The following is a 14,474-nucleotide window of genomic DNA, read 5'->3' on the forward strand; positions in this document are numbered from 1 at the left end:
TGAATTCTGCCCCTCACGTGATAAATGCTATATATATTGTTTAGGCTGGATTCCGTTATATTCTTCGAAAAAAGATTTTGGTTTGATTTTTTTCTTTTTTTGCTTGTTTTAGCAGGCATTTAATTATGTGAAACTCAAATTGCAATTCCTCTGAGATGGGCAACAGCTCAAATCTCAATTCACTTTTTAGCTTTAGCTGGACTGTTGGGAGTCTGCCATGTGCTCACATAGTTTATAATTAAGCTAGAGTTTTAGCTGAGGTTTTACAGAATTTGGGTCTTCTCTCTGGCTCTCTCTTTTTTGGGTTTTCTTTACCTTTCAGTGGCTATAGTGAACTTTAACTCTTTTTCCTCTAGTTCCTCAAACTAGAAAGACTGGAGGCTCTTTTTTTTTTTTTTTTTTTTTAATGTTAGAGGAAGAACATGAGCAGGGGAGAGGGGGCAGAGAGAGAGAAAGATAGAGAGAGAGAGAGAGAGAGACAGAATTCCAAGCAGGTTCTGCACTGCCAGAGCAGAGCCCAGTGCAGGACTGGAACTCACAAGCCATGAGATCATGACCTAAGCTAAAATCAAGAGTCAGACACTTAACCAACTGAGCCATCCAGGTGCCCCAAGTATGCAACTCTTGATCTCAAGGTCGTGAGTTCAAGCTCCATGATGGGTGTGGAGAATGGATGAATGAATAAATAAATAAATAAGATTGGTTTATTTCCATAAGCATGAATCTCCTTTTATATATACTTGATAATTGATAGTGGAGCAATGGTGGGATCTCAGTGAAAATTCCTAGAATGTTTTGTTAGTGAGAACACTATTTTTCTTTTTTTTTTTTTTAAGTTTTTACATTTTATTTTATTTTATTTTTTTTAACGTTTTTTTTATTTTTGGGACAGAGAGAGACAGAGCATGAATGGGGGAGGGGCAGAGAGAGAGGGAGCACAGAATCGGAAACAGGCTCCAGGCTCTGAGCCATCAGCCCAGAGCCCGACGCGGGGCTCGAACTCACGGACCGTGAGATCATGACCTGGCTGAAGTCGGACGCTTAACCGACTGCGCCACCCAGGCGCCCCCACTATTTTTCTTTTTAATGTTTATTTATATTTGAGAGAGATAGTACGTGAATGGGGAGGGGCAGAGAGAGACAGAAAGAGAATCTGAAACAGGTTCGAGGCTCTCATCTGTCAGCACAGACCTGATGCAGGGCTCGAATTCACGAGCTGTGAGATCATGACGTGAGCCGAAGTTGGATACTTCACCGACTGAGCCACCCAGGTGCCCCTATAACACTATTTTTCAATCATAGTTAGATAATAGAGTTTATGACATGTTCAGATTGTGAGTATGATTTGTTTTATTGTCAGGAGGGGTGGTTTTTGTTTGTTTTTAAATGTTTATTTATTTTGAGAGAAAGTGCATGTGTTAGCAGGGGAGGGGCAGAGAGAGGTAGGGAGAGCATCCCAAGCAGACTCGGCGCTGTCAGCACAGAGCCTGACGTGGGGCTCGGTCCCATGAACCGTGAGATCGTTACCTGAGCCGAAATTAAGAGTTGGACTTTGACTGAGCCACCTCCTGAGAGGGGTGTTTTAATAGTTAAAATTTTTTTACTTTTAATCAAGTTTGATCTTCATTGATTAGAAAACTTCTTACCTGATTTGGAGGAAATGTATTTCTTTTCTGTTTAAAGGTGAAGTGGATCCTAAAGAGAGGATAGCACGCCAACGGAAACTATTACAAAAGAAACTTGGTCTTAATATGGGAGAAGCCATTGGAATGAGTACTGAAGAACTCTTCAATGATGAAGATCTGGATTATACTCCAACTTCAACAGCCCTTATAAACAAACAACCTGTAGGTAAAATCTTTGGTTATTTGACTGCAAGTAATACAAGCGTTTTGCTTCATCTTGCCATGTTATTGCAATGAAAAAAAAAATGCTGTTGCTCATTGTGGCTTGTCCCACCATAATTTAGTATTTAGTGTCTTCATAAATTGGATTTCTGGTAACAGATCCTAAAGAGATAGAAGTTCAGCCTACCTTATAAACTCTGGATTGACTGTCAGATAAACGCTGTGGTGGGCCTTTTGGAGCCACTGCTATTGAGAGATCCCAGTTGCACCAATTGCTTTTTCCTTTGTTCTTCAGTGGAAAAAAAAAAAAAAAAAGAGTAAATGAGAGAGTAGAGGATAGTAAGGGCTAATATGATATTAGAAATCTTTAGAGCAGTGATTTATTATTCTATTTGGCAAAGTAACAGATATGATAAGAAAATTTTCAAACAATGAAAAAAGGTATACAATATGAAGTAAAAAGTTTTTAATAATTGATGGACATGCATGTCCCCATGCCTCACAGGCAACCCTTCATGAATTACTTGTACATGCAGACACAAATATTTGTATTTTAAGCCATATTTATCTTTTCCCATTTCGTGTAGCTGAATATATCAGTAATACAGATTGATCATGTGTTTTTTTGATAGCTTCATTCTCTTTTGTTCTATGGATGTACCATAATTTTGCTCTGTATTTCTCCCTTTTCTCCATTCTTCAAATTCCCATTGGATGCTCGCAAGCTGCTGCTGCTTTTTTAACGTCCCAAACTGCTTAAGCTCCAGTAAAAAAGCTGTGGCTCTCTCCTAAGAAAAATTCACATGCAACTGAAATATTAACATTCAAGGGGGTTGGTATTCTTTCCTCTTGCCACTGCAGTATCTTTTTAGAGTTTCCTGGTCCTTATTAAGAATTCCTGCTTTGCAGTCATGAAACCCTTATCTTGTCTTTCTTTTGGCCTTTTCCTTTATACTGGTTCTCTAAACCTTCAGAATTTTCAAACCTTTCTTTAGGGTTAATGGAGTATGTGTTGATGAATAACTTTTGCAGACAAAAAAAAAAAAGAACATTCCTGAGGAAAAAAGAAGAGTATAAAGAGGCAGAAAATATGACAACTATAAAGAAACAGAAAGAAATGAGGTGCAAAGAGAAGCATGAGGTGTAAATAAAAAATAAAAATAGAATAAAGGAGAACAAAAATGTAGTAATGTGATTATAGTGTGGTTATTGTGTATGGTATAAGAAAAAAGATGAGCCAAGTATATTAGAGAAGATAGGGTATGGACAGAATAGTTGTATGTAGGATGGGCAGCAGAGACTTTGAGGTTTGTGAGATCCAAGTTGGGTTGGCCTTACATGTCATGGACCTTTGGGAGGAGGTGCTTAATGTTACTTGTTGCCATAGGTTTATCATTGCTTGTATATGCGCCATTGGTCTCTGGACTAAGACCGTAGCGGGGTATCCATACCAGTGACCCAGATTAGTGGTCAAAGTGAATTTTAGTTGAATCTTAAATCAGTTAAGGGCAGAAAGGATTTTTAGGCTTGAGCTGAAAGCATTTCTGTCTCACAGCCTTTATAATGTCTCCCATGAATGGAAAAGACAGCAAAAACAGTAGATAGTGATGGCTTAAGAGAAAAGGAGCAATATGAGTTAAGTTGACTATAGGATGCTGGATCACTTATGCCTGTAATTTTTTTTCAATAGGTGATATTGAAATTAATTAATATTAATTATTTACTTATTAATATTAATTAATATTCTTTATTCCTACAACTTTAGGGTGGTATTACAGTTTTTTTGTTTTGTTTTTATTTTAAATCCAATATAATTAATATACAGTGTTATTAGTTTTGGGTGTACAATGTATTGATTCAACAATTCTATGTTACTTGGAGTTAAGGTAAGTGTACTCTTAACCTTTTTCACCTGTTTCACCCATTCCTCCACCCACCTCCCCTCTGGTACCATCAATTTGTTCTCTATGATTAAGAGTCTGTTTTTTGGTTTTTCTTTTTCTTTTTTTTGTTTTGTTTCTTAAAGTCCACATATGAGTGAAATCATGGTGATTGTCTTTCTCTGACTTATTTTGCATAGTGTTATACTCTAGATCTATCCAGTTGTTGCAAATCGCAAGATTTTGTTCTTTTTTATGGCTGAGTAATATTCCATTGTATCTGTGTACCACCACATCTTTATTACTGTGGTCATTTTGAAGTATCACCTTTTCAAAACCCTATCTGTGGGTTATGATCATACATTTGTGCTACGTTGGTGACAAAAAAAGTTAAGAAACATACAAACATCTGCTGAGAATTGGAAGAATAGGAAATAAGGAATAAAAGAGTGAAATTATGGTAATAACCATATAACAGAATAGCATGAAGCTGTCAAACTGTGGTCAGTTTGGATATAGTGAAATTTATAGACTTAGTACTGTTCTGAGGCTGTGAGTATTTATTTTAACTTCAAAAGTTCAAACTCAGCATTCTTTTATTCTTTTAGACTCTCCAGGCAGCTGAATTGATTGACTCAGAATTTCGAGCAGGAATGAGCAGTAGACAAAAGAACAAAGCTAAAAGAATGGCCAAGTTATTTGCAAAACAGAGATCCAGAGATGCAGTGGAAACTAATGAAAAGAGGTAGTAATTTTTTTTTTTTTTGCTTATTCATTTAAAACAGTGATGCTTTATAGATTAAATTTGTGTCTGCCTGATTTTTAAAAACATTTGCTGACATTGTCTTTAGCTGTGGAGTACCATTTGGATTGTTTTGCTCAATTGTCAGAGATTATTTATTATTACTAGGGACTAGGACAGCTTCCCCAGAATAATCCACATATGCAGATTTATTTTTCCTTACCAATTATGACCTTTGAATGGGGGCTGAAGATCTTCCGAGGGAAGTGCATTCCAGGCAGAGGGAACAAATGTAAATGCCTTAATCATAGACTGTTCAAGAAACAGAAAGAAAGGCAGTATATCTAGGATGAGTAGACAGAGGTGAGGGTAGGACCGAGTGAAGTCAGAGAGGTGGTCTAAGGGCCACAAGTTTGTTTTTGTTTTTGTTTTTGTTTTAATGTTTATGTTTGAGAGAGAGAGAGAGAGACAGTGTAAGGGGAGAAGGGGCAGAGAGAGGAAGACACAGAATCCGAAGCAGGCTCCAAGTTCTGACCTGTCAGCACAGAGCCTGACATGGGGCTCGAACCCACGAACTGCGAGATCATGACTTGAGCCGAAGTCGGACGCTTAACCAACTGAGCCACCCAGGCGCCCCTAAGGGCCACAAGTTAAGAATATTGATTAGTATAGAACTGTCACAGTGTTACATCATCTGTCTTCTAGCCTGGTGGCTAGACCAAATAGGAGGTAGTAATCCAAGTTTATTTACTTAATCTTGTAGGAAAGAACTCTGGATAAAATCACTGTCCACATTTTTTTTAATGAATTAATAAAAGTGGTATCTGTGTATGGTCTGGAACAGCATTTCTAAAAGAGTGGTTCAAAACAGCCTTGTTCAGAAGCACTTTGAGGGGTGTGTTAAAATGCAGATTTTCATTTTCCTTTAACAGAGCTGAATGGGGCATTCATTAAAATGCCCCATTCAGCTCTGTTAAATCAGAATCTTTTATGGTGTTCTAGAAATGTTTGAGTAATTAAACACATGAAAACTTACAAAGTTTTTTTTGCAGATGACAGGACCTTTTGTTTTTTCCGTTTATAAATATAAAGCTAAAATGTAAGTGTTTTATAGTATTTATTTAAAAACTAGGTGCAAAGGGAGTAAATAATAAACATCTACTCGGTATAAATTTTTACTTGTTAAGTTGTTCAGTATGAAATTTTAATTGAACTTCATTACTACAGGGTTTTTTAAGTAAACAACTTATTAGGATTGTATATAGTAACCTAATAGGTTTCTGTTGACTTTATTTGTATAAGCACTTTTACCCAAATATTTGAATATAGAAATAGTAGACTTTATTTTTCAGAGTTTATGATTCATTCATTACACAAATATTTACTGAATACCTTCTGAGTGCTAGATACTGTTCTAAGCCCTTACGATGCATTGGTGAATAAAATAGATAATTTTGCCTTCACGGAGCTTACATTCTGGAGGAAAAAAATGAATAAGGGAGAAGATAAATAAGTAGAGGCATCTGGCTGGCTCAGTTGGTAGAGCATGCAACTCTTGATCTTAGGGTTATAAGTTCAAGCTCCATGTTGGGTGTAGAGATTACTTAAACCTAAAATCTTTTTTTTTTTTTTTTTTTTAAAGAGGATAAGTAGGAGTGCCAGGGTGGCTCAGTTGATTAAGCATCTGACTTCAGCTCAGGTCATGATTTCACAGTTCATGAGTTCAAACCCCACCTTGGGCTCTGTGCTGATAGCTCAGAGCCTGAGCCTGCTTCAGATTCTGTATCTCCTTCTCTCTCTACCTCACTCCCTGCTCACACTCTGTCTCTCTCTCTCTCTCTCTCTCTCTCCCTCTTTCTCAAAATAAATAAACATTTAAAAAAAAAAGAAGATAGGAGCACCTGGGTGTCTTAGTTGGTTAAGAGTTTCACTTTGGCTCAGGTCATGATCTCGTGGTTCGTGATTTCAAGCCCCACATCAGGCTCTGTGCTGACAGGTCAGGGCCTGGAGCCTACTTCAGATTCTGTATCTCCCTCTTTCTCTACCCCTCCCCATCTTGTGCTCTGTCTCTTTCTCTCAAAAATAAATAAACATTAAAAAAAATTAAAAGATAAGTAAATATATATATGTATGTATACACACACACATATATGTATATATGCATATATCATGTTAATGATAAGAGTTAAGTAGGAAAAAGATAAAACAAGGAAGGAACATGTGAAATGTGTTGTGGGGAGAAAATTTGAAATTTTAGATAAGGATAGTCAGGGAGGGATTCACAGAAGTGACTTTTCTTTAAAGATCTGAAAGGAGTGAGGATACGAGTCCTATGAATATTTGGAAAAGACATTCCAAATAGAGGGAACATAAGGGCAAATGTCTGGAAGGAGAAAAATGCTTAACAAGTTCAAGGAGAGTAAGGCGGCCAACCAGTGTTTCTAGATTGGAGAGAATTAGGGGAAGAGTAATAGAGAATGAGACTGAGGAAGGTTAGATTTCTTTCATCACATTTATTTTTTTGTTTGTTTGTTTGTTTATATAAGTCTGTTTTAAGAGTTAGCACAAGTCGGGGAGAGGCAGAGAGAGGGGGAGAGAGAATCCCAAGCAGGCTCTGCACTATCAGCGAAAAGCCGAAGAGCCTGATGTGGGGCTCAGACTCATGAACCACAAGATCATGACCTGAGCTGAAACCAAGAATTGGACACTTAACCAACTGAGCCACCTAGGTGCCCCTCTTTCATCACCTTTAGAAAAAATGGTTGGCCAAATAAGTCACATTATTAAGATACGGGGGATATTTTAGAAAATAGTGCTGTATGTACCTCAACTGTGCTGATTGTCCTTTCTGTTAATACTGAATAAAGTGGTTTTGTCTTCTCATTTGTTATGTTTTATTATTACGCTAGCCTCAATATTTTTTTTCTAGTCATAAAGTAACATTTCTTCAGATTTTCTGGACACATTTTTCATTGGTCATTTATCTCTTTTTTTTAAAGAGCTAGTAGGACTATAGTGTGTTACTCAGTGTATTAGTTTCCTCTAGGGTAGAAAAGCCTAGAAAAGTTAAGCTGGGCCAGATTTAGGTTGTTAGGCCAAGGGAGTTTAAAATGAAAAGGAGAAGAGCTGGTTGAAGAGAGGAAGAAAGAAAGACTGTTAAATTTGTGATTGAGTTTGAAAGCAAGAATTCATGAACCTATTTTACATTCATTAGTGAGAGTAGGGGAATATATTCTGCTCAAAACTTTTTACATGGTTGATCTTACTTATTTGATATACGAAGTTTTAAGTAAACCATGAATGTGGCAAAACAAGTGTTCATATGATGTATTCTTTTACATTCACTGTGGTTCACATTATTCTTTATTCACTTTTTAAAATGGTGACTTTTATTTTTTAGCAATGATAGCACTGATGGGGAACCAGAAGAAAAGAGACGAAAAATAGCAAATGTTGTTATCAATCAGTCTACAAATGATTCCAAAGTTTTGATTGATAATATTCCAGACAGTTCTTCCTTACTTGAAGAGGTACTATTGAAATACCCTAAAGTGTCTTTTGAAATTGTTTATAATTTTTTCATACTGATGTGTCAGTGGGTAATAATCTATCCATTGAGAGAAATTTTATTGTATCTTTACTTCATTAGTAAAAATTTTAATTATTAAAATTTTTAAAGCATATTTTTACTAGACCTACAAATAAATACACTTTTATTAAGTTACTTAAATTGTTAGCATAAAACAGACCTTTTGAATTAGTAGTAATTCTGTTTTTCTTATTCAGACAAATGAATGGCCTTTAGAAAGCTTTTGTGAAGAACTTTGCAATGACCTTTTTAATCCTTCCTGGGAGGTAAGATTTCTTCATTACAGCTTCTCTCAGCTCTATTTTTTTTTTTTTTTTTTTTTGCTAATGAAGGGAACCATGTGAAACATCATTTTTTTTTTAGGGTCCCTATTCTTCCCACTGATCTGGGCACTTCATATCACTCACCTTCTAAGTGGAAAACTTTAGACTGATTTTCACCTTTCATACCCTTTTTGATCATATATCTTTAGAGAACTATTAGTTTCTTTTCATTTTTTTAGCTGTGGTATAAAGACTTGCGTATCTCTACCAAATAGTAAAAACTTCCTTTTTAAGAGGACAATTTGATTAAGAGTAATAGTTTCCAAACCAGCTTTTTAGTCTCAGAAATATTTCTTCAGAGAAAATCTTGATTATCTCCCAGCATGTTAAAAGAGATGAAAGTGAGGTTCCTCTGATTGAAGTTGAGGGTTGGTGGTCTCAAAGCATTCTGTCCTACTTCGGTTGGCTTCTGGGTAATTTAAAACCACTGCTGTGGAATACCTTTTAGTGGTCTTTCTGCTCCTTGATGTACATCTGTTTAAAGTTATTCAAGTGTTAACTTAAATTGGGTCTTGAATAAGTAAGTAGGTGGGTGAGGTGCCAGTGGTCTGTTTCCTCCCTTCCAGATGATGCTTCAGAATGCTATAGGGTGACAGTGAAGCATTAGTCATGAGACAGTTGAATTGTCTTCCTTTCACGTTTATACTGGTATCTTTGGAACTTAGTTTTAATATATATATTTCTAAAATATTGATGTTGGAGCTATAGGGAACAACATGATTCTTTCCTCACTTTTGCTGGGGATAATGCTAACTGCAGGTAAAAGGTAGGGAAATCATAGCCAAATAGATTAATATCTCAGAAGGATGTTAGGGTAGTTATTTTCCTAGTTTGATTTTAGAAAAATTCGACATAACCAAAATTGTGAAACTAATGCATGTAATTTTTCTTGGATAGCAGAAGAACACGTTTTTTTGAAGTGCCACTTTAGTTTATTCTGATTTCTTAAAAATCTAGAATCCCTTTTTCATATTGAAGAAAAGTTAAACTCAGTTTCTTAAGCATTTAACCTTTGACATTTGCGTCTTGTTTGTTTTTAGGTTCGGCATGGTGCAGGCACTGGACTTCGGGAAATCCTTAAAGCTCATGGAAAAAGTGGTGGTAAAATGGGAGATAGCACTTTAGAAGAGGTGGGTGTAGTAAAGGATCAGTTATCAACAGATTTTAGTAGTTTGCTTCTTTTCTCAAGACAGGGAAGTTACAGAGTTGTGCCATGACATAGAAATGAGAAACAAATAAATATAGAAAGGTAAATATGAGGAAAAATGTTTAAAGGTCAGGAGGAAGTCTATTTACTAACAGAAAGAATGAGTTCATGGGAAAGATTTGTTCAGAAACATTGAGTGGAAAAATATATAAGAGCAAGATACAAAAAATTGGAAAGTAGAGTAGGAGGTGTAAGAAGATAGTTTAGAGGTCATTGAGCAATATGACTGGTGTAGCATGAGACACAGGTAATAGGATAGATAATAGATACATGACAGATATAATTGAAATTAGAGCAACCTTTAGTAGTTTCTTAATTTCTCTTAGAGTGCAAGTAACATAATAGAATTCATGAATCTTAAAGATCTTGGTGTATGTAGTCTATTTGAACCTAATTAATCAATAAACACGATGTGGTTAATATTAAAGGTAGTAATTGGAACTTTTCTGTATTTTGGTTGTTGTTCCTACAGCAAAACCTGTCTGTCCCAATATTTTAGTTTTGATTTTGGACTTAATGTGTCCCCAACCCCCAATACAAAGTATGATTTTGGTAATTAAAAATGATTGTTTTAACAGATGATTCAGCAGCATCAAGAGTGGTTGGAAGACTTAGTTATTAGACTCCTTTGTGTTTTTGCATTAGACAGATTTGGAGACTTTGTTTCTGATGAAGTAAGTATCACCTAAGGGAGGCTTTGTCCGATCAGATTTCAAATTCAACAAAATACGTTTTTTTGTAAATGAGTTTTCTTCCTTTCTTATTCATAGGTTGTGGCACCAGTTCGTGAAACTTGTGCTCAGACATTAGGTGTGGTGTTAAAACACATGAATGAAACAGGAGTTCATAAGACTGTGGATGTGCTTCTTAAATTACTTACTCAAGAACAATGGGAAGTTAGACATGGTGGTCTGCTAGGAATAAAGTATGCTTTGGCAGTTCGTCAGGTAAACACTTCAGGTTTTGAAGCATGTATGGGAGAGGTTTTTTCCCTCTTATTTTTATTGTATGAAATGACCTTAGATTCTTAGTGTTACAGATGAGCCAGCATTTCAAGATTTGCCTTCTTGAGGTAGTATCTTAGAGATAGGTGGTACTGTAAGAATTTAAGTACAAATCAAAAGATGGTTCATTAGGTTTGAATACTTGTTCCTGTTTCATAGGAAGACCGATTCTCAGGGTGATTCCTTGTGTATGATCCCAGAAATAGACTCTGGGGGCTGGCTCTATTTAGGGAGGTTGAAAGGAGAATAGATTGAAGTATGGAGAGCGGGAAGTAAGGAGAGCTTTTCCTGCCCTTTTCTCTCACACCCCTTTTGGTTGTCATTAGTGTTGAATAAGAAATAGAAATTGAGGGTCCAGCATAGCGGTATGTATCTGTATGTGTTCACACAGGGAGTTCATAGTTTTACCTCGAAAACATCTGATGTTTTAAGTCACATTTAATAGATACTTGATACTGTTGTGGTTTTTCAAATGGGATTAGTTACAAATAGACTTCTGTTGTTATTTTTCTTTTTTGTTTATGTGATTCTTTTTTAATAAAGATTGGGACTTTTAAAAAAAATGTTTTATTTATTTTTGAGAGAGAAAGAGAGCGAGAGAGAGTGAGTGTGAGCGGGGAAGAGGCAGAGAGTAAGGGAGACACAGTATCTGAAGCAGGCTCCAACTTCTGAGCTGTCAGCATGGAGCCCAATGCGGGGCTCAAACTCAAGAACCGCGAGATCATGACCTGAGCCGAAGTCAGATGCTTAACTGACTGAACCACCCAGGTGCCCCTAAAGGTTGGGATTTTTGGGGCACGGGGCTGGTTCAGTTGAAGAACATGTGACTCTTGATCCTGGGGTCATGAGTTTGAGCCCCACGTTGGGTATAGAGATTACTTAAATAAATACGTAAACTTAAAAAAAGATTGGGACTTGTGCTTTCATATGGTAAATTTAATAAAACAAATTTTAAGCACAATAATTGCATTACAGAAAATTAATCCGTTTTGATGTACTGTTTTACAGGATGTAATTAATACTTTATTGCCTAAAGTTTTAACTAGAATAATTGAAGGACTTCAGGACTTTGATGATGATGTCAGAGCTGTTGCTGCAGCGTCACTAGTACCTGTGGTAGAAAGCCTTGTAGACCTTCAGACACAGAAGGTAAATTAAATATTTTTGCATTTTCTTCTATAGAGCTTGTTTACACTTGGGTATAGAGTATTAGGAAAAACATTCAGTATTTTTTTCTCCTTCATTCTCCAATTTTTTAAAAGATTTTATTTATTTATGTATTTATTTTTTTAATATGAAATTTATTGTCAAATTGGTTTCCATACTGAAGATTTTATTTTGAAGTAATCTCTGCATTCAATGTGGAGCTTGAATTTAGAACCTCAAGATTGAGAGTCACATGCTCAGCCAGCCAGACATCCTGTCCTCCCATTTTTCATATAACAGATAGTCCTCTGACATATACAATCTTAATTATATATTATCCTTGGAATAGTGAATTTTGTCTATTAATCTACTTCCCCTTTGTGTACAGAGTATATAAGTAACTTACTTGAGAAGAAAGCAACCATTTCTTCTTTATTTTACTCCTGGTTTTTAGACATATGGGATTTGTGTTTGTTTTGATTTTGGTTTTGGCTTTAAGTTGTTTTAATCTGGTCTCATTTTTTGAAATGCCTCTTTTAAGGTCTTTCTTTTTTATTATCAAAACCATAACATGTATACAGCATTTGGAAGTGCAGCAAGCAGTATTTATTTAAAAACTCAAAAACTAAATTTATCTTTTCATGATGACTAGTGTCATTTTAAGTATCTTAGTTTACAGAGAAGGTCATGTCTGGTGTATGTACACTATATTGTTTTCCAATTTTAGTTTTTTACATAAAATAAGAGTATTGGCTGTCTTATTTCCTGAATTCTCCCTCCCGTTATAAGCCTGGGTATGAAGGGAAGTGCCAAAGTAGAGTTGAGTGGCATTTAAAGAGGGGTAGAGAATTACTAAAGGCAAATAATGTCTCCTCTTTAATTTTGCTCAAAACTGACACTATCCAAGGGCATGGGGATTGTATATGTTTTTGAATCAGTAGTGACTACAATTTTGCATGACTTGTGAGTATATCGTGTAAAATAACTGTTTTCTTAATAACTGATCCTGTAGGTACCATTCATTATAAATACACTATGGGATGCTCTTCTGGAACTAGATGATCTTACTGCTTCAACAAATAGTATTATGACTCTTCTTTCATCCTTATTAACTTATCCTCAGGTCCAACAATGCAGGTAATTATTTGTAGTTAGTAAAGTAAAATATGTTTACGTACATTTCCAGATAATCCTAAAAATAAAATAGTTTGGCATCTTTAAGTACAGCACTTAAAGTGAGTTGGCAATGCCAAAGACTACTATTTTCAAATTGGCCTTTTCTTTACTCTCTAGCCACCAGCATAGTTGGGGCAGGAGCTTAAAAAGGTCATGTTTATCCTTGGGGTACTTTGGTTATATAATTCTTCATTTTGTTCATCCTGTGATAGTTAACTTCAAGAATTTAATCATTGCATATTATTTTCATATCCAGTCCGAATACAGAACATTAGCTTTAGAGACATTTAGCTAATAGAATTATCATTGAACATCAGCATTACATTTTCCAAAATTTGCTCCTCAGTGAACTTTTTCTTTGTAATGTTCATTTCAACTCTTGGTCTTGATTTCAGTAATTATCAGGAAGGGAATAATACATAATAATGCAGAATAATGTCCAAAGACAGAGGTTGAGTGAAGCCAAAAACATAAATCAAAAAGTGTCACCTATTTTCCTGTCCTGATACTTGAGATAAAGTTCAGCTAATTAATGTATTCCCTACCTTTTAGATTGCCTCCTGAATAATACTATTTCTATTAATAGTTTCTTTGGAGATACAGAAGAAAAAATTCACATGCAACTTTAAAAATCACAGATGAGAAAATTAATTACTGTTCTTAACCTAGAGAGGATGTTTAGTGAATGTGCATATGCTCATGATTATAAATGATTTCTGGCTCTGTAAGTCTATTTCTAATGAAAATCATAGGTGTATTAAAAACATGTTCAGAACGTTTCAAGTAATACTGGCCCTGCTGAGAGTACTTCAGGGGTAAATTTAGGGCAGTAGGACAACCTACAAGTTGGAATTGCAAAATAAATGCCTGTAAAAGCAAACGAAGAGAAAAATTGGTAGTGCATTTATGGGATTTCCTAATATTCAGGTATTTCAATTAGTAGTGAAAATTATAGGGATTAAATGTGTTCATCTGTGTGAAAGCCCTTCTCAAGCTGCAGAATGCAAGAGTTTTTAATTACCCTAAATCAGAAGTTGGTAAACTTTTTCTGTGAAAGCCCAGATAGTGGTATTTTTGGTTTTGTGGGTTATATGGTCATTGTCAAAACTACTCAACTTTGCCATTGTAGCTCAATAGTAGCCATAGACAACGCATAAGGAATGAATATGGCTGTGTTCCAGTAAACCTTTATTTAAAAACAGGGTGATGTGGGTTTGGATTGTGAGCCTGTGTTAACCACTGTCCTAAATAAAGGGTTTAGGACTTAAAAAACAAACAAACAAACAAACTTTGAGTAGTGTCAGGAAAGCTAGATAATGTAAGGAAATGAAAGAAGTAGTAAAAATTCTGTTAATTCAGAAATAATGTATGAAATACAATAATGTGTGAAATAATGTAGCTTTTATGTATTTATTTTTCAAAATTGCCCTGTTAGGAAATTTGCTTCACATATTATGATATTTGGCAGATACTTTCCAGCTATGTAAGAAGAAATGCAGCATGTCATTTGGAGCATGAACAGTTAAAAGTTACTCTATTAACAAGACCTTGTTATCATGC

The 14,474-nt window shown here is 35.5% G+C and overlaps 1 protein-coding gene and 1 long non-coding RNA gene across 5 annotated transcripts in view; one reads left to right on the forward strand and one right to left on the reverse strand.

Moving 5' to 3' along the window:
- The window catches only part of BTAF1 (B-TFIID TATA-box binding protein associated factor 1), a 119,598-nt gene that overhangs the window by 29,370 nt on the left and 75,754 nt on the right, over nucleotides 1-14,474 (forward strand). For both annotated transcript variants that reach the window (XM_086680361.1, XM_086680362.1), the window contains 9 exons: nucleotides 1,684-1,847; nucleotides 4,336-4,472; nucleotides 7,870-7,999; nucleotides 8,256-8,324; nucleotides 9,422-9,511; nucleotides 10,167-10,262; nucleotides 10,359-10,535; nucleotides 11,601-11,741; nucleotides 12,751-12,875. In XM_086680361.1, coding sequence (XP_086536487.1) covers nucleotides 1,684-1,847; nucleotides 4,336-4,472; nucleotides 7,870-7,999; nucleotides 8,256-8,324; nucleotides 9,422-9,511; nucleotides 10,167-10,262; nucleotides 10,359-10,535; nucleotides 11,601-11,741; nucleotides 12,751-12,875 — 1,129 coding nt within the window. The remainder of the gene's footprint in view (nucleotides 1-1,683; nucleotides 1,848-4,335; nucleotides 4,473-7,869; nucleotides 8,000-8,255; nucleotides 8,325-9,421; nucleotides 9,512-10,166; nucleotides 10,263-10,358; nucleotides 10,536-11,600; nucleotides 11,742-12,750; nucleotides 12,876-14,474) is intronic.
- The window catches only part of LOC147576073 (uncharacterized), a 114,988-nt gene that overhangs the window by 2,546 nt on the left and 97,968 nt on the right, over nucleotides 1-14,474 (reverse strand). For all 3 annotated transcript variants that reach the window (XR_015241729.1, XR_015241731.1, XR_015241730.1), the window contains exons 2-3: nucleotides 2,035-2,136; nucleotides 1,647-1,845 (exon numbers count right to left, since the gene is read on the reverse strand). This is a non-coding gene — a long non-coding RNA (uncharacterized LOC147576073). The remainder of the gene's footprint in view (nucleotides 1-1,646; nucleotides 1,846-2,034; nucleotides 2,137-14,474) is intronic.

Source organism: Puma concolor, chromosome D2, assembly GCF_028749965.1.
Source record: "Puma concolor isolate L17-30 chromosome D2, mPumCon1.1.hap2, whole genome shotgun sequence".
Taxonomy (NCBI): domain Eukaryota; kingdom Metazoa; phylum Chordata; class Mammalia; order Carnivora; family Felidae; genus Puma; species Puma concolor.